We start from the raw sequence: 25,032 nt of genomic DNA, 5'->3' as shown, positions 1-25,032 counted from the left end.
GAAAGCAGCTGGATCTTTTGCATGACATTGGTCGTTAATTTTTTTGAGGACCCAAAATGGACCATACTTCTTGTTTAGTAACTTGCTGTATGTACCTGATCGTAAACTGCCCTTACGCAAATATTTTAGCTCACTTTGTGTTTATCAGCTGCTGCCTTGTATTTGTCATTCGATTTTTCCAGATTGTTTCGAACTTTGGACTGCACTTGTTTGATGATCCTTTCAGCCATATTCTCAGCTGCTGCACTTAAACCAGGTAGCTTTGGAAGGGGAACCAAATCCAGGGTGTTTTTTAAATACTTAAAAAAGAGTTGTATTCTGTAGCCTTTGTTTGGATTAAGAAATTATCTCAACTCATATTATTCCATCTCATAATTATAATTTTTTAAATTTTTTCATAAAATATAATAAATAATTCAATTTTTTCAAATTTTAATTTAAAATTTTTAAATCTTAAAAAAATAATAATATTAAAAAATAATATTATAATAATATTTTATTTAATTTTTAACTTTTATCTAAATTATCTCATCTCATGTGCAAACCGAGGTTAATTTTTACTTTGTACTTTATTTTACTTTTCTACGATTTTCCACCCCGTTCTTGCTTCTTTCGTATTAACACTATCCAAAATAGTAAACTCCACTAGTTTTACATACAGAAACATCAAAATGGGTGCGTATCCTATACGTGTGACCGAAGAAAATCATAAATGAAAAATGTTAGAAATTCGCCCTCCGTGCTCGTATAATTAATGAAAACACTTTACATGCTAAATACAATAAATTATCTTTATACTAAAATTTTTTCGCTATAATATTTATCATTATTATATATAAATAAAATCATCATTAAAAAAAATCAATCATTGATAAGACCCACACATTTTTTAATTATTTATCCAAAAATCAACAATTCAATATACTTCATACATCCAAATAATTCAAAATACTTTCAATGGGACTCACATACCCACTTCAAACTCTATTTATCATTATTCACAAATATTGTCAATACTTCTCATGTATTCTCCCTATCCAAACGTGTTGTCTTGTTTGTGAATAGTTATGAGTAGAGATTGAAATGTGTTTGTGGGTCCTATTGAGAGTATTTTGAACCACTATTCATCCCATAAATCTTTTTCTTAAAATAAGGATCCGGATGGAGGGAGGTTTTGAGAACATTTTCTAATTTTTTCTTCAAATTATAAGGAAAAAGAGATTATAGGGAACTCAATGGAAATGTTCTTATATGGTTACAAACAAAACAAATAATCAAGTAATTGCAACGATTATGACTTCGTTTGCATTCAAAATCTACCTCAACTCATCTCATCTCATCATTACAACTTTTTCAAATTCGCACTCAAAATATAATAAACAATTTAAATTTTTCAAATCTCAAAACAACTTTCTCAAATTTTCATACAAAATATAAGAAATAATTCAATTTTTATTCTATTATTCACAAACCATCTCAACTCATTTATAATCCAAACCACTCATATATTTTTGCTACTTTCTTTTAACAATAACTCTAGTTTGTTTTCAAAAATATCTCATCTTATCTAATTATTACAACTTTTTTAGATTTCAATACAATACAAAATAAACAATTCAACTTTTTTAAATTTCAAAATAAAAATAATATTAAAAATATATTTTAACAATACTTTATTCAACTTTTTAATTTTAATTTTAATTCATCTGCGAAAACTTTTTAATTTTAATTTTACTAGAAATACTCGGAGGCTTTATAAACTGAGTTTTTGCAGCGAATTTTATCCATATCGCGACGAAATGTAGCACCGTAATTAAGTTAATACATGTTGCGACGATTATATTGAGTCCGGGCTCCAAAACACTTGATTACTTTTTGTTTTCCCGCTCGATCTCCGTGGATTACAATCCCGAGCTCCCCTCTTTCTTCTCCAATTTCTTCTTCTCCGTTCGAAAGCTACCTGCAAATCCACTCATGAGAGCTTCTTCCTTTGGCACACATGGTTAATCCATCCTTTAGATTCCATTATTAATAGACTTAGTGATTGTGGGCAAGCTGTATTACGTGCGTTCGCGAGAGAGAGAGTGTTCGAGAGACAGAGAGAGGGGAGAGAAGTGCACTGCCATCATACCACTGTGCAATTTGAGGAGAATTGGGGAACCCACCGCGGAGAAGGTACACCAACGACGTTTCCCACTAAAATGTGATTCTCAAACTCTGTTTCTTGGATTGTCTCTACTTAGCTTCGGATTTCTCTCTTCCATGCTAAATCCCACAACTTTTCTGAATCTTTAGCATTTCTTTGATTTCCAAAATTGGGTTACATTTCGTTGTTGTAGAATGCTGTCTTCCACCGCTTTTTCTTGATTGTCCCCTCTGGGAATTATGTGTTTGTATCTCTGCCTTTTTCCTGCGTGGTGCTCTAAGATGTGTGTACGTTGTGCTCTAAACTGTGAGATGTTGGTATTCATGTACTTTACTTCCTTTTCTTGTGGTCATGGCAAGGATATACTGTCTTAGCCTGATTAATATAGTAGCTTGGGGTTCTAAATTAGAAGGACAATAGTGAATCTGGCATGTAGAACAGATACCTTATCTTTATGGTTTTACCCTTTAGGGTGAGTCATAAGTAATTATATATCAATGAGAAAATGTACAGAAAAATTAATGAGTTGTCTAAACAAGACAACAAAGAATAATCATTGGGTTTTACGTAACATTATAAAAACTGATTTAACTTCATATATATCCATCTATATGTAGACATATATAAATATATATATATATATATTTATAATATTGATCTCTCAGATATATCTAATATCTGACAGATGTTAAAATGCTAATAATTATTAGCTCTCTGCCATTTTGAGTTTAAAGATATAGGTAGCAACCTGATATGCACATATAGTTAGTGTAAAATCTAACTTCATAACCAAGTACATCGAGCCATCTAAAGTACTTTACTGTAACATATATACAGGAAAAATGAAACCCATACATACCCTGACATTGCTTGAAAATGCCTTATTTTCTCATTATCATCTATATGGAGGAAAAATGTTTCTTTATATTAACACAATTTAATTGAAAAACAAGTAAAAACATAACACTAAGGCAAACAGATTCTTTTTTTTTTTTTTTTGGTGAAAAGAAAGATTTCATTGCATAAAAAATCAGACCATACAAGACTTGTCAAAGGAAATAAGAGGAAGGACTATGTCAGGACAGTCTTCCATCCATACAGTTTCAACATCAACAGACAAAGCAAATTTTCCACCATGAATTGCGGCTCGATTTGCAACTCTACCGATGAACGAAAGCAGCCAACCTGAATGACCAGAAATACACTGCTTAATATCTTCAATAAGTTGCCCCAACCATGCTGAATCTGATCTGGTGTCATTAACTGCAGTCACTACTCCTATTGCATCACTTTCGACTTCAACATAGTCAAATCCCAATTCTTGACACAAGGTAACTGCTCTAAGAAGAGCAGCACTCTCAGCCAAGGGAGCAGAGGAAACCTGATCCCTTTGAGCAGCAAGATCCACTAGAACATCACCTCTTGCATCCACTAACTACTATGCCAATTCCCAGCCTCGACCCCTCCTTATCAAATGCTTGGACAGACATTGGCTTTGAGCCAAGAATCTGCAGGAGGTTTGTTAAAAACTTCTGTCAATAACTGGCCTTGCCATTCTTTGATAAATAAAATTCTTTACATATAAAAAAAAATTCTGTTGGCACTCGATTAGATATGAAGCTGTTACCCAAGGTAGCTTCTCTAAAAGTTTCAACATCCTGAACTGCTAAAATATATAAACCATAGGAGGACTTTTGAATCTGTTTTCGAAAATTAACTCATTTCTCCTAGTCCATACCCTATGACAGATAACAACCACCAAATCTAAGTCTTCACAGTTCAGTCTATTATAAAGATCAGGCCAAAAACCCTCAAAATCAATTCCTACTCCATTCCCTCACTGGACTTCCAACCTCACCCCACACATCCACTGCAGCTGGACAATGTTTTTGAAAACATCACATACAGACTCTTCCTCCATATTGCAGATTGGACAAGAAGCACTTGACACAACCTGTTTTCCTCAAAAGGCTGTTTTTTGTAGGTAAGATAGCATTAAGGACTCTCCACATGAATTCTTGGATCTTTCCAGCAACTCCAAGATTTGGTGAAACTTCTTCCACTGCTCCCCATTCTGCTCCACTGATAAAGACTCCCCCTAACACCTTTCAATTTTTGGACAGAGGTTATTCATACATGATATATATATATATATATATATATCTATATGTCTTCCATTTAAATAGCAAGTCACCTAAAATCTGTCACATTAATATCATGATTGGAAATGATAAAACCGTAAAAAATAATAATATTTCTACCATAGCTTACAAACTCCTACCTTGGAGGGTCAAGTACTCATCCCGAATCTGAATTAACACAAACAATTTTTACATTGCATTTATAGAAAATATACTGCACGCACGTTGTAATGGAAAAACACCACACTCTGATTGATGTATTCTGTCTCTAAAATATACAAGTTACAGAACTATGTAAGGCAAGTAGACTAAATACAAAATTACGCTATACAAGGAAATATATAATTTACAGTAAAAGGAAAGATTATGATAGTCAACAATCAGGAGCATGAAATCTGGTCTTGTGTCTTGGCTTGATTCATGGAGTCTTCCTTAATATGCCCTTGCAAGATTAAGCTGTCATCGGCAAGTCCAATCTTGTGACGAAGTATTTTAGGACGTTGTCGAGACAAAGGCTTTGTCATTATATCTGCAAGCTGGTCCTGAGTATGCACATGCTGCACATGAAGAGCTCCACGTTGCACCAGTTCACGAACAAAGTGAATGTCAATCTAAATATGTTTCATCTGTGAGTGTTGAACCGGATTGAAACTAAGATGTGTACCTCCAAGGTTGCCACATAGAAGAGATGGTGCGGATGTGAGGGAAACTCCAAGTTCCTGGAAAAGAGCAAGTAACCACATTGTTTCCGAGGTTGCATTAACAAGTGCACGATATTTAGCTTCCGTGGAGGATCTAGCAACAGCACGCTGTTTCTTAGAGCTCCATGAGATGGGATTTGAGCCAAGAAAGCTGATATAGGCAGACGTTGAGGTGTGATCATCAAGATTTTCAGCCTAGTCAGCATCAGAGTAGGTTGTGAGAAGTCAAGAGGAGGACTTCTTGAGATGAAGGCCGTGAAATATGGTTTGCTTGAGATAGCGAAGAAGTCTCTTGGTTGCTGTCCAGTGAGTAGCTGTTGGCTTATGCATAAATTTAGACAATTTATTAACAACAAATAAAATATCAGGACGGGTTAGGGAAAGATATTGGAGACCCCCAATTACACGACAAAACTCAGTGACTCAGTCTTATCAATAGAAGCTGTACCATCATGTAATGTTAAGGAGGTACTCGTAGATAACGGAGTAGACACATCCTTCGCACCAACCATGTTTGTTTTGGATAGCAAGTCACGAATATACTTGTGTTGTGACAAAAATAAGCCTTTAGGAGTGGGAATGACTTCCACTCCCAAAAAATAATGAAGAGTGCCCATATCCTTTAAAGAAAATCAAGCCCCAAGTTGCTGAATAATGGATTTCACAAATTGGGAATCATTCCCAGTAATTACCAAATCATCCACATAATTCAAAAAATAGCATGTAATAGAATCATAACTATAAATGAACAATGAGGAATCAACCTTAGAGTTAAGAACACCAAGTGCAAGAAGGGCTTCCTTTAGAGCAGAATACCAGGCCCGAGGAGCCTGTTTAAGGCCATAAATGGCTTTGCGCAGCCTGCACACATGATCTGGTTTAGACATGTCTTTAAAATCAGGAGGCTATATCATATATACATCCTCAGTAAGGTCACTATTCAAAAATGCATTATTAACATCCATTTGCCTCAAAATCCACCCTTTCATAATAGCAACAGTTAACACAGATCTAACGGTGGCTGGTTTGACCACCTGACTAAAAGTCTCTTTGTAATCTATCCCGAGTTGTTGGTTATACCCTTTGGCAACCAATCAGGCTTTGAAGCGATCAAGAGAGCCATTGGCCTTTTGCTTGACCCGAAATACCCATTTACAGCCTACTGGGTGACATTGTGATGGAGGAGGAACTAAGTCCCAAGTCCCATGGCGCATAAGTGCAGTAATTTCATCAGACATAGCCGCACACCAGTGAGGATCAGAAATGGCTTGGGTCACACAAGTTGGTTCAAGACTTTCGGGAAGTGGGTGTTTGGTTACTGTGTTGAGTTGTTTAGGCTTAAATATGTTATTCATGGATCGAGTAACCATAGTGTGGGATCTGTGAGCTGGGGAAGGGGGTTTTTCGATTTGACGTATGGGAAGGGAGTTGTGAGAGGGAGGTGATGATTCGGGTTCAGACAGCAACAAATCAGACTCACACGGTGTCGAAAATGGTTGTGCATCAATGTTGAAAGAAATCAAAAAATCAGGAGAGGAAGAGATACAGAGATTACCTAGAGGTGTTGGGAACGCGGTGGAGACACTGTCCAGAGTCACTGAGGCAGTAGAGGGCAGGGGCGGCAACGTGCTTGCAGGTGGCGGCTGGACGTCGAGAAGAAGGGAGGGTTTTGTGTGTGAGGGTCCAGGAGACGAAACATGGGATTTCAAGAGAGGATGAGATTGATCTTCGGCAAACATAACATGTCGAGAGACATAAAGCCGTTGGGCTTTTGGGTCCAAGCACCTATACGCATTTTGAGTTTGAGAGTAACCAACAAAGACATAGGGAATGGATTTGGTCTGAAGTTTATTGGTGTTATAAAGTCGGGTAAGAGGATAACATAGGCAACCAAATTTCTTGAGTTTGAGGTAATTGGGCTTTTGTCCAAACAGTGTCTCAAATGGTGATTTAGTTTGCAGGAGGGGAGTGAGTTGTCGATTTATGAGATAAGTGGCGGTTTGAAAGGCATGAGGCTAATATAAAAGGGGGAGAGAGGCATTATGAAGTAAGGTGAGGCCAGTTTCGACAAGATGATAGTGTCTCCTTTCGGAGACACCTTTTTGTTGAGGTGTATGAGGGGCCATGGTATGGTGACTTATGCCATGGAGAGAACGAAAAAGGCTTAAGACTGATGAATTCTCCACCATTATTAGAGTAGAGACTTTATTTTTGTTTGAAAACGTTTTTCAACCAGTTCTTTGAATTGAGGAAAAATGTTTCAAATACATGACTTTGCAGGCATAGAATAAAACCACACATATTTGGTGTAATGGTCAACCAAAAGCAAATAGTAGCGAGAACCATCAAGACCAGTACAATGGGCGGGCCCCCAAACATTAGTATAGACAAGATCAAGAGGAGCATGACTTTGAAAACTTGTGAACCGAAAAGGTTTTTGATGTGCTTTATTAATAGAACATGAATCACATGATTTTGGGTGGTGAAATGATGAACTGGAATGAGGTTTTTTTTTTAATATTTTTTTTTAATATTAGGAACACACAGCGTATCTTGTAAAATAAATGTTCGTGTGGGTGAATGTAAATTCAAAGAATCAATATGTGAGACAGCCAAATCTGACCCATCACCAATAACGACTTCATTTGTTCCATCATACTCAGAGTGAATAGATAAATTTGCCAGATCACCAGTAATGTGAAGCCCCAACTTCCACGTACAAAGACACGAGAATCGTGACGTCAGGATGATGACAACACGGTCATGCATCCCAACGAAAGTGCCAAGTGTGTGTACATACAACAATATACAATAAACAACGCAACGGATAATATAAATAAGTCAACTAAGTACCAGAATTTTAAATACAAATATTCAAAACAAATTATTTTGAAAAAGTTATATAGCCATCCCAAATATATTACAAATGCAATACATAAATAATTGATAAAAAATGAATCTCGATAAACATGAGCAATCCCAGATCACTCCGCCAACGGAGCCAAGCTAAGGCTCGTCATCTTCATCTGCATCAAAATCTACGATACCATAAAATGGTGTCACAGGTAAGTATAAACCAAACAACTCTCGGGATAAAAACATATTAATACAACCAACATGCATGCATATGACAAAATACGCTTAGCCATAAAATACTATTTTTTCCAGAAAAATGATTATTTCCAACACACGCCAAAATCTCATTTTGGCTCAAAAACATAGTCCGTCATTTTTCCAGAAAATGATTCACACAAAACAAACCATTTATCGGACACTGTAGGCGGGAATTACAGGCAGGACTATACACTGCCCCTGCTTACCACCATTCCTATCGCGTGCACCGTAGGCGGGAATCACAGGCGGGACACAACCTTCATTCCTGCTTACCACCATCCCTACCGCGTGCACCGTAGGTGGGAATCACAGGCGGAATTCTACCACCATCCCTACAGTTCTTTTCTACACAATAAATACTTATCAGAGCACTGTAGGCGAGAATCACAGGCGGAACACAACCACCATCCCTGTTTACTACCATCCCTACAGTCTCTTTCCTTTTTCTCACATGAAAATCTAATTTTCAATAAACACATGAACATGAATGCAATTACACGAAAACCCAGTTTTCAATACAAATATGATCATGCGTGCAATATGCCATGTATATGAACAACACCATACCAACAACCAACAATACAAACCAAATACACAACAACTCTGTCTACAATCCATCCGACCCCCAAACTCCTCGGACTCAGTCCGGCATGTCAAACCAGATCACAATAATATAGGTTAGTGCAAAAATATATTTAAATCACGAAAGTTCTTTGAAAAAATACTCACAGTGCTATAGTATAATTTCTGAAGGATCACGAAACTATAAGAAGTGGCAGCTCAGCAACGTAACAGTATGAAATACATTGTGGCCGTGGGTCTCAAAAACCCACTTTTGAAAGGGGACAAACCAAGATCCGAAATTGATAGGGTATGGCTTAGAGATGTCAGTGAAGTTAGTGGTGGTGGTGGTTGGCCGTGGGTGGCAGCGCAAAGGGTGGTTGAAGACCAAAAATACTCAAATCGAAAATGGGGTTGGATGTGCTTCAGCGGTGACGGATCAGAGTTGGGGTTGAGTCCATTGGGTTGCTAGGAGGTCGATGATGAAGTGGTGAAGAAATGGTGGCTGGAGGTGGCGCTACGGCGGCGCTGGAGTGAAGAGAGTGTTGCGGCTTGGTGTTGTGCGTGGGGAGAAACGGCAGCGAGTTAGGGGCTGAGATTGGTAGGGGATGATGGCCGGCGGGAGGGGAACTTGTGCCGGTGGGAGGTGTCGGTCATGGGCGGCGGGCTGGGTAGAGGAGAAAAACGCACGGGAAGAGAGGGAGAGGGGTGTCGAGCGGGAAAGTAGAGAAAGAAAGAAGAAAAAAGAAGAAAAGAAAAGAAAAGAAGAAAGAAAAAGAGAGGAAAGAGAAAATGGAGTGAAATAAATGAGGTTCAATCCTTATATCTTGAGTTACGAAAATGATCAAACGAAAACGATTTTAAAATAGCAAGCTAAATAAAATAATTTAAATGTAATGATAAAATGAAGATAAAATAATTAAATCTAACAATCAATTAATTTAAAATAAAGAACAATCTAAATGCATCACAATAATAAATATTAAGAAAACATATCAAATTTAATTTTCGCAAATTTTAAAAATCATAAAAATAAACCCACTAAAAATCCACCAATTTTAAAATAAGAAAATAAAATTTTGAATTAATAAAAATAATTCTTCAATAAAAATACACTAAAATACGGGGTGTTACATCCTCCCTCTCTTAAAATAAAATTTCGTCCTCAAAATTTGTAGAGTTAAACATCACGCTAAAGCAGGATACAAGATACAACCAGAACACGCTTAAGAAAAATCTCACGACCTCCAAGACCCAACGAGTATGGATACGGCTTGCATAACTTTTCCCAAAACCCAATAATAAGCCACACAAGGCATCCATTACGAAAGATCAGGTTAGACCCTTACTTGCCATAACTCCAGCGTCCTGAGTCTCTGGAACCTCGTCGTCAGCACTACCAGGAGTCAACGCGTACATCTGAGCCTGACCTAATTGCCTCTGACCAGTTCTACCACCTCGATGACCACCCTGATTCACTTGGGTCCGATTAGGACACTCACGAGCAAAGTGTCCCGTCTGACTGCACTCAAAGCACTGGTTCCAACCTTGACGGCACTCGCCCTTGTGAGCTCTATTACATCTGCCACAAACTGGAGCTCGACCCCCAATACGTACACCGGAGGCTGCTTGCGATCGAGCCCCGATCCTTTGCACAAACTTTTGTGGCGACCCAGAGCTGCTCCCTTCACCATCAACGTTTAGTCGCTTCTTACCTGGAGGGGAGCCTACCACAGCACCTCGCTCTCGCTCAGCAATATAGGCCACCTCAACCAACCTCTGAAAACGTTCGGTCCGCAATTCTTCGGTGGCTATCAGATGAGACGCAAATCGCCCAAGCTCTATAAATTTTTTGGCATATTGCTCGACAGTCATATCCCCTTGGACCAAGTTATTGAATTCCTGAGTCTTTTGCCGTCTCACAAAAACAGGGAAGAAGCGATCGTCGAACTCTTTCTTGAAGCGCTGCCAAGACACAGCCGCCAAAGATCCCAACTCCATTTATAGGAGTTCCCGTTTAGTCTTCCACCAATTAGTTGCTTCACCTTGCAACAGGTAACTCCCAACCACAGATTTTGAATGTCCTTTCAAGGTCTTCAATCCACCTCCCAGCTCGAAGTGGATCATCTTTGCCCGTGAAGGCAGGAGTCCTATGTGCCAAGAAACGCTCATAGGTGCACCCGACTTGCACCACCCTATTTTGCTCTCCTTGTTGTGGACGAAAATTTTGCTGAAGGAACTCCGTCATCCTATTCAATGCCCTCGCCATGGCATAATTTCTATCACCCTTCGGTAATTCATCCTCGGGCTCATTAGCTTGCATTCTTGATCATATCATCTTCCTACCATAGCGTAACCCTTAACCCCACTTCCAACTCAAAACAAATTAAAATATAATTATAGCAAAATAAATTTGAAATACAACAATATAACATAAAATAAAATAAAATAAAACCAACAAAATAAAATATCATAAGACAAAATAAATAAAACAAATGAAGCAGTACATAATAAAATAATTAAAACAAATAAAATAAATAACAAAGTAACGTACAATAAAATAAATAAAGCAATTAAAATAATATACTCCCAACAAAATAATTTCAAGTCACAATTTTAAAATTTTCTGGTACTGCACTTATGGGACATGTGGTTTTACCTAGAGCCGAACTGATCTGATACCACCTGTGACGCCCAGACTCCCACGTACAAAGACACGAGAATCGTGACGTCAGAATGATGAGAACATGGTCACGCATCCCAACGAAAGTGCCAAGTGTGTGTACATACAACAGTGTACAATAAACAACGCAGCGAATAATATAAATAAGTCAACTAAGTACCAAAATTTTAAACATAAATATTCAAAACAAATTATCTTTAAAAATTTATACAGTCATCTCAACTATATTACAAAGGCAATACATAAATAATTGATAAAAACGAATCTCGATAAACAAGAGCAATTCCAGATCACTCCGCCAACGGAGCCAAGCTAAGGCTCGTCATCCTCATCTGCATCAAAATCTGCGATACCATAAAATGGTACCACATGTAAGTATAAATCAAACAACTCTCGGGATAAAAACATATTAATGCAACCAACATGCATGCATATGATAAAATACGCTTAGCCATAAAATACCATTTTTTCCAGAAAAATGATTATTTCCAACACACGCTAAAATCCCATTTTGGCCCAAAAACATAGTCCGTCATTTTCCCAGAAAATGATTCATAAACAAACCATTTATCGAACACTGTAGGCAGGAATCGCAGGCGAGATTATACCACTATCCCTGCTTACCACCATCCCTACCGCGTGCACCGTAGGCGGGAATCACAGGCGGCACACAACCACCATCCCTACCGCGTGCACCATAGGCGGGAATCATAGGCAGGACTCTACCACCATCTCTACAGTTCCTTTCCACACAATGAATACTTATTAGAGCACTGTAGGCAGGAATCACAGGCGGGACACAACCACCATCCCTACAGTCTCTTTCATTTTTTCTCACGTGAAAATCTAATTTTCAATAAACACATGAACATGAATGCAATTACACGAAAATTCAGTTTTCAATACAAACATGATCATGCTTGCAATATGCCATGTACATGAATAACACTATATCAACAACTAACAATACAAACCAAACACACAACAACTCCATCCACAATCCATCCGACCTCTAAACTCCTCGGATTCAGTCCGGTATGTCAAACCAGATCACAATAATATGAGTTAGTGCAAAAATATATTTAAATCACGAAAGTTCTTTGGAAAAATACTTACAGTGCCATATTATAATTTTCGAAGGATCACGAAATTGCAAGAAGTGGCGGCTCAGCAACATAACAATGTAAAATACACTGTGGTCGTGGGTCTCAAAAATCCACTTTTGAACGGGGATAAACCAAGACCCGAAATTAATAAGGTAGGGCTTAGAGATGTCGATGAAGCTAGTGGTGGTGGTGGTTGGCCATGAATGGCGGCGCAAAGGGTTGTTGAAGACCAAAAATATCCAAACCGGAAATGGGGTTGGATGTGCTTCAGCGGTGACGGATCGGAGCTGGAGTTGGGTCCATTGGGTTGTTAGGAGGTCGAGGATGAAGTGGTGAAGAAATGGTGGCCGGAGGTGGTGCGACGGTGGCGCTGGAGTGAAGAGAGCCCGCGGCTTGGTGTTGTGCGTGGGGAGAGACGGCAGCGAGTTAGGGGCTGAGATTGGTGGGGGATGATGGCCGGCGGGAGGGGAACTTGTGGCGGTGGGCGATGTCGGTCACGGGCGACTCACGGCGGCGGGCTGGGTGGAGGAGAAAAACGCACGAGAAGAGAGAGGGAGAGGGGTGTCGAGCGGGAAAGCAGTGGAAGAAGGAAGAAAAAAGAAGAAAAGAAAAGAAAAGAAGAAAGAAAAAGAGAGGAAAGAGAAAATGGAGGGAAAGAAATGAGGTTCAATCCTCACATCTTGAGTCACGAAAATGATCCAACGAAAACGATTTTAAAACAGCAAGTTAAATAAAATAATTTAAATGTAATGATAAAGTGAAGATAAAATAATTAAATCCAACAATTAATTAATTTAAAATAAAGAACAATTTAAATGCATCACAATAATAAATATTAAGAAAACATATCAAATTTAATTTTCACAAATTTTAAAAATCATAAAAATAAACCCACTAAAAATCCACCAATTTTAAAATAAGAGAATACATTTTTGAATTAATAAAAATAATCATTCAATAAAAATACACTAAAATACGTGGTGTTACAAGTAATGTTTTAAGAGGCTGCAGAATCAAGAAGCCATTTTTTTTCACTTTGATTTGTAGCAGAGGCACAATTAACGGTTAGCTCAGAGGAGTGCAACTGAGGACAGGACTTAGCAGTGTGGCCCATTTGATCATAGAACTGGCATTTTGGTTGATAGTGCCGCTGATTGGACCTGCCTGAATGAGTGTTGGGCTTTCTAGAATCCTTGGTGTAGCCTGCGGTGTTGCGAGAGGGGGCTTGGGAACGTTGAGGCCCATGTGCCTTAGAGGAGCCCTTAAACTGAGACCCATGAGAAGTTTGAGTCATCGTGTTCCTCTGCCGATGAGAAAAATTTGCAGTAGCGACAAGGTTTTGAGTCGCACTCTCCAGCCACCGGAGATAATTCTCATGACCCACAAGGAGATCATGAAGCTCTTCGAACGCCAAGGAGTTTTCCCGTGTGCGAATTGGGGCGGCGATTTCCTTGAAATCGGGACCAAGTCCATTGAGGACATACAAGGTGAGATCATCATCAGAGATGGGATGATCAATGAGGGCAATCTCGTCGGCAAGAGCTTTGACAGCGTGCAAGTAGTCGGGAATAGAGTGATTCTCTCGTTGAATTAAGGTAAGCTGTTCCTTAAGTTGCATGGCACGGGTTCGAGATTTACTAGCATACAAATGATTGAGCTTCTTCCAAGCCTCATGGGAGGTTTTTGAGGTAGCAATGAGAGGAGTAATAGTGGTGGATGTAGAGACCAAGATAGCATTGAGAATGAGTTTATCTTGACGAATCCAATGGGATTTGGTGAGATCTGAAGAGGATGTGCCAGCAGGGGAGGGGCATTGAGAAACTCCATTGACGTAGTTGAGGAGATCATAGCCAATGAGTAGAGCTTCAAACTGAGCTCTCCATTGAGGGAAGGTGGAAGGGGTGAGTTTTTCATTAATTTGTGCAGTGATGTTGAGAGCAATAAGGGCATCTTCAGCGGAAGAAATGGGTTGAGTATTGACTCAAAGGGGGTTAGAGTATGAGGAAGAAGACATTGGTAGTTCTTGGATCGATTACTCGTTAGAGTGATGACACTTCTGATACCATATAGAAAATATACTGCACACACGTTGTAATGGAAAAACACCACACTCTGATTGATGTATTCTGTCTCTAAAATATACAAGTTACAGAACTATGTAAGGCAAGTAGACTAAATACAAAATTACGCTATACAAGGAAATCTATACAAGGAAATATATAATTTTCAGTAAAAGGAAAGATTATGATAGTCAACAATCAGGAGCATGAAATCTGGTCTTGTGTCTTAGCTTGATTCATGGGAGTCTTCCTTAATAGCATTAACCTCCCAACCAAGAGGTAAAGAATATCTATCTTCAATCACCAAGTAGAGTGAAATACTTCCAGCGCCGTTGCATTCTTTTCGGGACTTGGCTAGAAAGATAATTTTCTAATTATCTATTTTGATCAGAACCAAAAGGCCATTAAAATCTGACAGTAAATTTTATAATAAACCAGTGTGTAGAGCACACCATTTATCCAAATTTTACAATTTTACAATTAAATCAAATTATGCCATATAAATAGTATGTGATGGAAATTAGACGAAAATGTTTCCTAGTAAACTTGTGAAACTTAAAATGGCCCAAATCCTGTGAATTGAAAATCTGTAATTCGTAATATTAACATGGGATGGAAATGTCAACCAAAAAATACATTAGTTTCCCACTATGTTCAACTATTTGTGGCAAATAGTGTTGCTATTAATTCAGTATGTGAAGCGCTTCCATATTTGAATTGATAAGTTCCCTAGCATTGCTTCTTAGTAATACGTGACATCTACATATAAAAGCTATGAAGATTTTGTCTTAAGTTGAATATTTGGATGCAGATGAACTTTCGGATACTTCTGGCATAAACAAATGGACATGTAAATGTTCTTATACATATCAAGAAAATCATAGTTATGCTGTTAAATCCAACTGTTCCACATCCTGTAATTGCATTTCAGGTATGCTACTAGTTTTATGGTATAAAGCATCTAGAAGCTTTGACTAGCATCTAGAAGCTTTTATTTTAACTAATAAAATACTTTAAACACTCAAAATATAATATTAATTATTAATTTAATTATAATATAATTATTATTAATATTTTAATTAGTAGAACTATAAAATGTGATAAAAATTAAAATTAAAAAAATTATTAAATTAATAATATTTTATTATTATATAGAGAATAAATAGATAATCCAATATAGATGCAGACCAATGTTCATACTTTGCTGAAGTTTAGATTTTTTTTTAATCTTGATTTTTTATTTTTCTTTAACCTTGTATTTTCTTTTCCCATACAAATAAGCTACTGACTTTTTCATTTTTTTTTTATTAAAATCATTATATCAGGTGCACTCCTGAGCTAACGCACCTGGGGCCATTCCCTAGTGTGTGTGTATATATTAGATATATAGCAACATATAATCTGTATGATGTCCTTGTGAAACATGAATGAGAAGGTTTCAAATATCTGAATTAATGTAGCAAGTATGCACAAGAAGTCAATATATGCTTGGACAGTTCTAGGAATGCAATTATTTGTAAGTCCTAACGTATGAATTTGTCAAGCAGTGGACAAGAAGTCAGCAACATTGTCTTCTGATCGCAAGAAATTATATATCTCTGTATCTTCTATTATCCATATGATCTATTCCCATTTAATATCACATATTAAGTTAAAAACCGAGTCACAGTGAAGGGCTAGCTAGCTAGCTATATTCAGAAGATTGATCATGTACATGAGAGTAATTTCATGATCATCGTCATTAGTGTGACATCATGTGCATATATATTGCATTATATATTAAGAAAACATATACGTATAACTTCAGTTAATAGGTAATTTACGTAGTACTTTTTCTGGTATGGTGTTAAATGTAAGATAAGATCATTGATCGAATTAGGTGCAAGATGGTGGCCAATCGTTCTTGAAGATGATGCCTGAGAAAACAGGATCAGTGGGGCTCTCTAGCTTGCTGGCTGCATGGACCTGAATCATCTCCAAGTTGGGGGTGACATGAGAGGAAGGTGGGATATTCACGTAAAGTGGTAACTTTGGGACTGTTCTAGCAAACGACAGCTGCAATTAGATCTCCTACCTCTGAGTTTTTATCTAAATTTTTTAAAATCATGTCAAGTGAGACACAAATTAATAGGGCTAAAGTGGGATATTACATCTAATTAAGGTGAAAGAATTAACAGAGACTTTCAAGTCTTTGTTTTGTTATTTTTTCCTTTTTCACATTAATAGTCTAACCTCTAATATCTCATCAAACGCGTTAATGAAGACTTAAAAACTTAACCACTAAAGGACGAAATATCGAAAACAAAATATATTAATTAAATACACTTACCTACTCCTCCTCTTCTTCTTCTTCTTCCTTCTTCTTTTCTCTTTTTTTTGCCAAAAGAAGTTTCAAAAGCCGACCCCTTTGGCTGTCTCTTTGACTCCCATTATGCTGACTCGTATAGGTTATAAAAATTCAAAGCCATAGAGCTTAGTCGACGCCACATCATGCAGAGCCGGCTATATTGAGTGAGTCGGACACCAAAAAGGGCATCATGTGTGCAATGAATGGACCCTACGCCCAGTAAGAGCGCAGAAGACACATGCATTCATATAATATTTATGTTAAGGGGCCGGGTGAGAATGTGTCCCCGCAAGCGCAAGTTGGATCTGGGAAAGTTAAATGCATGTAAAATTTTCAACAAGTTGGGTTGATTTCTATTCATGTACTTTTTGTATTTATAACTTTGAAAAAATGGCCAGGCCAGCATTCAATGCATATTAATATAATATCGAAGCTAGCCTTTATATGAATATTATTGCATGCTCGTAGTCATAGATTTGGTTAAAATGCTAGGAATGATGATATCGAGTGGTAATAAATGCAAGAGAAAACTAAAGGATTGCCACTCTCAAGCGTGCACTGCATCATATATACCATTGAACAAGTTTTGACTGCAAACGTGAAACGTCAGGCCACTGAGCAGCGTATAATGCATTTAACCACTCATGAACTGGTCGCAGCTGACTTAGTAAATTGCACATGAATTTTTACACAAATATTATACACCTCGCCTATGCAGGTTTGTTTGGATGAATGAACCCGGCCGGGATGAAGATTTTTGGATTTGGAGATTTGAAATACAAATGTCTTATTTGGATGATCATATATTAAAAGAAAAATTATATTTACAATATAAGGTTGCATGTGTAACTCCCGCGTATTCCCTTTAAAAAAAAAAAAAAGTGGGTAAATCTGATCAAATCAGCATTAAAAAAATTTACTTTTTTAAATATAGTTGATCTCACTTTTTTCTTAAAAAAAGTGTGTGTGGCTTGTATACTCTAGAACTGCATATAGCATTAATCATATTAAAATTTGGATTTGTATCAAACCCAAATAGGCTTTTAAGCTTTCCAAGATTTTAGATTTTTTATTATAGTTTATTTTAGATACAAATTATAATCCAAATCTAAATCTAAACTTAAATGAACTCTTCCGCCTAAATGCCACCCTAATGATATTATCGTGTAATATTGAAAAGTTTAGATACCATTATTAACTCAAAATAATGATATGATCAGTTTGAATAATAATTGTGAAAGAAGTGTATCTTTATTTTTTGCTTTTATCAATTGACCATTTCTCATACTATATAGATGAATTTTCTCGGCAAGTGTTTTGTTTCAAGAGAATATATTATAATCTTTGAAAAATTTGTTCAGTCCATATATAATTTAGGTCAAATTGATGAATTTAATTAGAATAATAACTCCCTTTAATTTATTGAGATATATTTTCAACACGGAATTTAAGTCTCTAGTCAGTTTCCGTCATTTTTTATTTACTGGTCATCAAGTATAAATCTATAAGTTTGAATGAAAGAGAGCAGCCCCTTGCTCTATATAATAGTCGGAATTTAAGCTTATAGCTAGCTACCTACCTAGAAATTGCATGCCTTTGGGAATTAAAAACATGCAATTGGAAGGCAACACGTCAAAGAAAATAATTAAAAGATACACGCGTATTTGCTTTTAACATGTCAATTACAAGCATGTATGGATAAGGTGAGGTTTCTTATCTTTTAGGCCTTTTTGTTAATATTACAATTAATTTGATATATAGTCATCATCAGGTACCGTTTTAATTCAAAAGGAAATTACATTACCTGTCAGTGTTTTGGATAGAGTACTCCAGAGTTCTTTATTTCTGATATGAATTATAATGTAGGAAAAGGTTATATTTTCAATTTTCTTTCCGTCAAAACATAAAAAATAGCAAAACAAATTGACCACGATATTAATTTTTTTTTTTTTAAAAAAAATTAAAGGCAAATGATCATATGCATGGATATTGTTTTATTATTTTTCTATTTTCTTCAAAAACAGGACAATACTCTAATTTTTTTTTTAATGTATATGCAATATTATCAATCGCTCAATATGGTAATAACATCTTTGGACTCCTCCATCGGTAGTTATAATTATTCAAAAAATCTATAAAGCAAATAGTCGTAAGACCTATATAATATCGTATTTGGACATCGTGAAAATTACATTTATTCAAGAGATCACTCAAAAACCAAGTTGCTGTAAAAAAAATAATACTATACATGACTACCATCTTGCTTTTATCAAAATTTTATAAATGCAGTACTTTTTTATCAAATATTTGGATCATTTATTTTTTTTTAAAAAAAATCAAAAGTGGGATGAGCAATGCATGTCATCTCATCCAAATAGAATATAATGATAGGCTGGTTATGCTACTTATCATCTCACACCACACATCATATATATTTTTATTTTTTTAATTTTATTTATGTTAAACTATTTGAGTTGTTCTACTCATCTTCCATACATCACATACTTATTATGAAAAAATGAAAAGAAATTAAAAGATGTGTGGTTGTGGGATGATGATCAGTAAATCAATTTTTCATGGTGTAATATGCAGAATTTTCTCTACTCTTTTTTTTTTTATATACAGGGGGGAATTTTTCATTTGGAGAACATGGTCATATGTCGTCAAGACATCAGACTGATCTTGGTTGTTAGATGTTTATTTAAGCTAGCTTGCTTGATATCATTATTTGTAAGATTGAGCTTGAAATAATTATAATTTATCAATCAAGTACTAATTATATCTCATTTTGAGTAATGTTAGATAATATTGTTTGTTGCCTTCAGTACTCTCTATACGTAGTCGACAATCTTATATATTTCTAACATATTGATACTTTACGTCCTGAAACCGCCAAATTACTAATTCAATGTTCCAGTCCTTTACTATTTCTCTAAGCAACTTAAAGTTTTCGCGTTCCTTAATTGGTCCAAATCCTTTTAAGGGAAGAACACGACTCGTAGTTTATTTTAGATACGTTGTAAGGTGGGAGAGCTAGCTGCAGGAAGGCAGTATCTGACCGCGACATTCAGCAGCTATGTTTGAACAACAACCTTCAACAAATTATATGCTTTATCATAGGCTTTGACAGGTGCATGCAGAATAAGATTGATTGAGAAAACAAAGGTCGGTATTAAGGAAGAAAAAAAAAGTTAAAGAGGGAATTGGATCATGAGGATTGGTTTGATGCCGGAGATGTTCTGCGTGCAAGCAAAGCATGTGATCTGTGGCCGAGATGGCATCAAGAACAGTGGGTTAATTTTAGAGATATTGGACCAAGCTAAAGAAAACATTAATGCATGGTATGCTAGATGCCGGATCGAAAAGATGGAAGGTGGATCAAACTTTTCCGCCCCATTGGAAGTGAGTGCTAGATGATGGTTGATATATCGAAATGACTAGCTAGCGGCCTATTGGTCTTGAAAGTGATGACTGATGTCTGGTTTGGTTATATAATATTTTAATAATATTTTATTTAATTATTAATTTTTATTTCATTTTATATTACCTATCCGAATATCTATTCAGTAGAGTGGGCCTCGATCTCCAAGTTGGGGTGACGTAGGTGGGCGGTGGGATATCTATCCGAATATTGACTTCGGGACTCTTCGATCTGGCAAATGGTAGCTATATATAATTATTTGAAGAAAAAATATTTGAAAGTATTTGTTGTAATTCAAGTACTGCTACAAGTAAAATAGAAATAGAAATAGAAATAGAAATAGAAAGATGGAGCAGGCCGAATTAAAACATCTTATATATTCCTATAGATTTTTTGAACAATAATAAATATTATAGAAGTAATTTCATGTGTTTTTAACTTTGACGTTCAAATTATTCAAGCTAAAACTTGACACGATATATGTTGATTCACGATATATGGCTTTCAAATGGTAACGTCAAAGTAAGGTTGGATGTCGGTTGCTGAGATTCTGCATTGCCACGTGCTTTTAGTCATGAGTCTTATTGGTGTAAAATAATGATAAAAACAACTATTATTTTGTAAAGCTATTTTACAATTATGAGGACATTTTTTTTATATAAAACGTATTCCTAAAAATAATATTATTTTATAAAAGAAAAATTCTATACATCATATTACTATCTTACTTTTATCTTATTATATATGATGTGACATATTTATCATTATTAAATAATTATTTAAAATATAATTTTTTATCATTCAATAATAATAAATATATCACATCTTACGCAACGAGATAAATATAACACTAAGTTAAAAATAAATAATTGTAAAAGAGTTGTATACGGTCCTATTTAAGACAAGTGGAAGGTCATAAAATATTATTTAATACATCAAATCAAATGGCACTCACAAAATACATTCAAATACATCAAATGGCACACGTAATATAAACTTCCAGAAAAGTATACATATATTGCACACATCACTTCAACAAAAACACGTAAAATATTATTTAGTTTCGCCTGCATGCATTCGGCTCCAATGTGTTTCCCTCCGACTAGTTTCCATCTTATTAATTATTGCTAAGTGCTCAGAAGATCACAATCGGTCACGTCAACCTTCACTTTATTACCCGGCCAGGTCTTTTCGTCCCCACAAAGATTCCTTAATTTGGGAAGGTTCTCCAATTCCAATTTCTGTAGCTTTGGGGTAATAGGATCTGGAGCCATATTGATCTCATATAATGGAAGATAATTGAAGAGCTCTTCTAAATTGGAACAATAGCTTACCTGGATTAGTTCTAGGTTTGGCATTGTGCGAATAGAGTTCCCAAGGGAGAGAAGATATTTTATCTCACTACAGCCAATCACATTTATTTGTATTAGTCTCTGCAATCTCAGCCCGAGATGGTAGACGAGTTCTGAAATGCTTTCAATGCCTGTCATATCTATCAGAATAAGTTGCTCCAAATTGGGTAGTAGGTCATGCTGTGCAGCACGTCCTCCAGTCCGAAAACTGCTATCATAAATATGAAGCTTTTTTAAATATGTAAAGCTGCCAACACTGTTAATGACCAAGTCTTGTAGCATCTCATTCAGTCCCCGACAACTAATTATGCGTAGATGACTTGCAATACTCAACCACCACCCGATCTGTCCTCCCGAGAGATCAATTCCAGCCATTGTCACGCAACTTTGGGCATCTGGACGTGCATATAGTCTTCCTGCAGAAAATAACTTGTAAATAATAATGAAAAGTTTTGAATTAATATATTTTATTGAATTGTGAAAGAGTAGTAAGAAAATATCGAATTAAAATATTACAAAATTTTAAAAAATTATTTGAATATAATTTTAATATTATAAAAAATTATAAAAATTAGATAAAACAATAAAAATTTCAAATTTCAAATTTCAAATCAATTTTATTTGAATGATATTTAAAATTAAAATAACTTAGAAAATACCTGGATAATTTACAGGATGGTCCGGCCGTACGATGGTAATTTGGAATCCTTTTAATCTATTTGTCAAGGAAATAATTGTATCTTGGCAACTGTGAGAGGGGACCCATTCCAAACTGATGGCTAAGAATTGTAACCGCTCAAGGCATTCGAGCTCTTCAATACATGCTTCTTCCTCATTTACCCCTCCCTTCACTTTCCAATTGTAGTTACTGTCTGACATGTCCAGTACTTCTAACCTAGACAACTTGGATATGACTCCACCTTTAACCGCTTTCAATTTCTGAGTCCTCTTTAAGATTAGATGCCTTAAGTTGCTGAGTTGCTCCAACCCTCTTGGCAATTCTCTGATACCAGTCCAAGAGAGATCAAGCACTAGAAGTTTACAGAGCCTTTCCAGCGAGGGCAATTCTTTGAGATCCCAGCAATGATTCAAAAGAAGAGCACGGAGATCATCCAGTTGAAGTAGAGAAACGGGCAATGACTTGATGCCGGTCCCACTGATATTCAAGACTCTCAGTGCTTCAAATCCTTTCAAAAATCTTTCAGGAATTAAGTCAAGGCGAGGATTATTTTGTAGTAGCAAAGTTGATGCCTCTGAACATTGTATCACAGACTCATCATCAGGTAGTCTTTCTAAATCGTTATTCATGAAAGAAACTCTTTTGAGAGAATTTGATAGCTCAGTAGCTGAAATCTCTTTCAACCCATTCCCTGAACGAACAAGGAATTTACTTCCATCCTCGCTGCAGGCAATCCATATGCTAACATCACGAACAACGTCATGCATCTTCACTGTGCCCACATAGGAACCATCTTCCAACAAACAGGCGTCCTTCAGATTTTCAATCAAACTAATTCCTCTACTGTAGAAATCCTCATACTTTTCTCGATCATCTATCAAACCTTCCGCCAGCCAGTACCATACTAGTTCATCTATTTCAATTGAGAAGTCCTCTGGAAACAAAGAGCAGTAAAGGAAACAAGCTTTCAAGTCTTTACCTTCTAATGAGTCGTAACTCCACTTCAAAGGCTTATAGAGCTCCTCCTCAACGCCTATTGCATAAGGCACTGATCTTCGCAATTGTTTCAAAGCATGGTTCCATAACTCCAGCTTCGTCTTTCCTCTCATTGCAGCTCCCATGGTGATGATGGCCAAAGGCAATCCCTTACACTCTTTACAAATTGCCTCAGCAAGTGGTGTGATATGTTCTAAACTAACCACATCCGTCGCATATCGACTAAATAGTTGCCAAGCGTCTTCATCCCTCAAAACGCTCACTTTAATGTCAACATCAGTCAGCATCATGTTCCTACATACATCTAAAGATCTAGATGTCAATATGATCTTACTACCCCTAGGATCTTCAAGCCGTGGGACACCCAATTTGTCCAAATCAATTTTCTCCCAAACATCATCGAGAATGAGAAGAAAACGTTCCTCCTTTAGTCTTTGACGAAGTTTAGCAGCCATTCCATCCGCTCCCGAACTCTCTTCCATTTTCAAACACAGTCTTTCAGCTATTTCCTTCTGGAGCCTTTTCATGTCCAAATTTTTGGACACGATAACCCATTGTACAAAGGTAAAAGGCCGATTTGAATTATTTTCGAGCTCATTGTTCAAATTTCTCACCAGATTAGTTTTGCCGACGCCTCCCATCCCCCATATACCAATTCTCTGGTATCTATCGTCAGACAATAGAGTCGTAATTTTGGCTAAATCTTCTGATACTGATGCTGTTTGATCTTTAATTGAAGGTCCAGGAAAATGCGCCACTGCTTTGAACTCTGAATAATTAAGAGCCACGGAACCAGCAAGGGACTTTCCCTCTGCTCGAAGCCTTTCTATCTCTGTGAGATGTTCTGGCACTTCCCTGCTTATTTTATACCGCTTAGTACTGCAACTTAAGAAACATCGGGAACTCTTTGCTTCTTGAATCTGATCATTGATCTTATACTGCAGCTTATCAACCTCCCCAACCCACACAGTGGCTTGCTCTTTTATTACTTTTCCGTCTCTCTTAGCACTTGTCATTTCTTCTTCTGCATCATTTCTAAGAGCCATAAGGGATTTCATCTTGCTTTCCAAGAGATCAAGCTGTTGTGGGCCTTTGACAATGTTCTTGATCGTAGAATAGATAGAGCCACAGAGAGGCCGACCAGTTTCTACGACCGCTCCACTGACAATCGAAGACACGACTTCCATGCCGGAAAATTTGCTTTGAAAAAACTCTCAGGCAAAGAACTGCTGATGAAGAACACTCGTTTTCGCAGCTTCTGATTAAAAATGACAATTATTGCTCTCAATTTTTTTTTATCTTCTACGAAGAATCCAATTAAACGCGTTAGATTGGATTCCACTTCAACGTCCAGCTTTAAGAAGTAGGGACAAGTCACAAGACTCAAGAGTACCAGTAGGTTGTTGGTCCCATTGAATAATCGGGCGGGGGGGGAACTTGGTGTCCATGTGTTCCACCAGATTGGTTGAGTGGCCACTCATATTCCTACCTAAACTAGGGAGTTTGTCGAGTAAACATTACTGTTCTACCGATCTTTGAGAGTGAAATACTCTTAGTTTTAATCAGTAAAAAAAAAAAAAAAATACTCAGTTTTTTTAATCAAAATAGCACTATCTTATCTTGTTTGTTTGTTTGCTTTTTAAAAAAAAAAAATATTATTCTGAACGTTTGTCACTCTTACAATCATACAAGATCGTATTTAATTTTGATAATCTTTCCGATCAT

The 25,032-nt window shown here is 36.6% G+C and overlaps 1 protein-coding gene and 1 long non-coding RNA gene across 2 annotated transcripts; one reads left to right on the top strand and one right to left on the bottom strand.

Annotated features, from left to right (window-relative positions):
- The first annotated feature begins 1,826 nt into the window (after window positions 1-1,826).
- On the top strand, window positions 1,827-15,444 carry LOC121252814. Its single transcript, XR_005938284.1, has 3 exons — window positions 1,827-2,175; window positions 4,075-4,130; window positions 15,324-15,444. It is a non-coding gene; the product is annotated as an uncharacterized LOC121252814 (long non-coding RNA).
- Window positions 15,445-21,293: 5,849 nt separating this feature from the next.
- Window positions 21,294-24,599, bottom strand: LOC121239551 (probable disease resistance protein At4g27220). Its single transcript, XM_041136818.1, has 2 exons — window positions 22,292-24,599; window positions 21,294-22,048 (listed from the first exon to the last, which is right to left on the bottom strand). The coding sequence occupies exons 1-2, from the start codon at window positions 24,492-24,494 to the stop codon at window positions 21,408-21,410; spliced, it is 2,844 nt and encodes a 947-aa protein (XP_040992752.1). The 5' UTR covers window positions 24,495-24,599; the 3' UTR covers window positions 21,294-21,407.
- Window positions 24,600-25,032: the final 433 nt, after the last annotated feature.

The sequence above is a fragment of the Juglans microcarpa x Juglans regia genome, chromosome 1D, assembly GCF_004785595.1.
Source record: "Juglans microcarpa x Juglans regia isolate MS1-56 chromosome 1D, Jm3101_v1.0, whole genome shotgun sequence".
NCBI classification, from domain to species: domain Eukaryota; kingdom Viridiplantae; phylum Streptophyta; class Magnoliopsida; order Fagales; family Juglandaceae; genus Juglans; species Juglans microcarpa x Juglans regia.
Note: the sequence above shows the minus strand (reverse complement) of the source record. Positions and strands in the feature narration are given on the sequence as shown.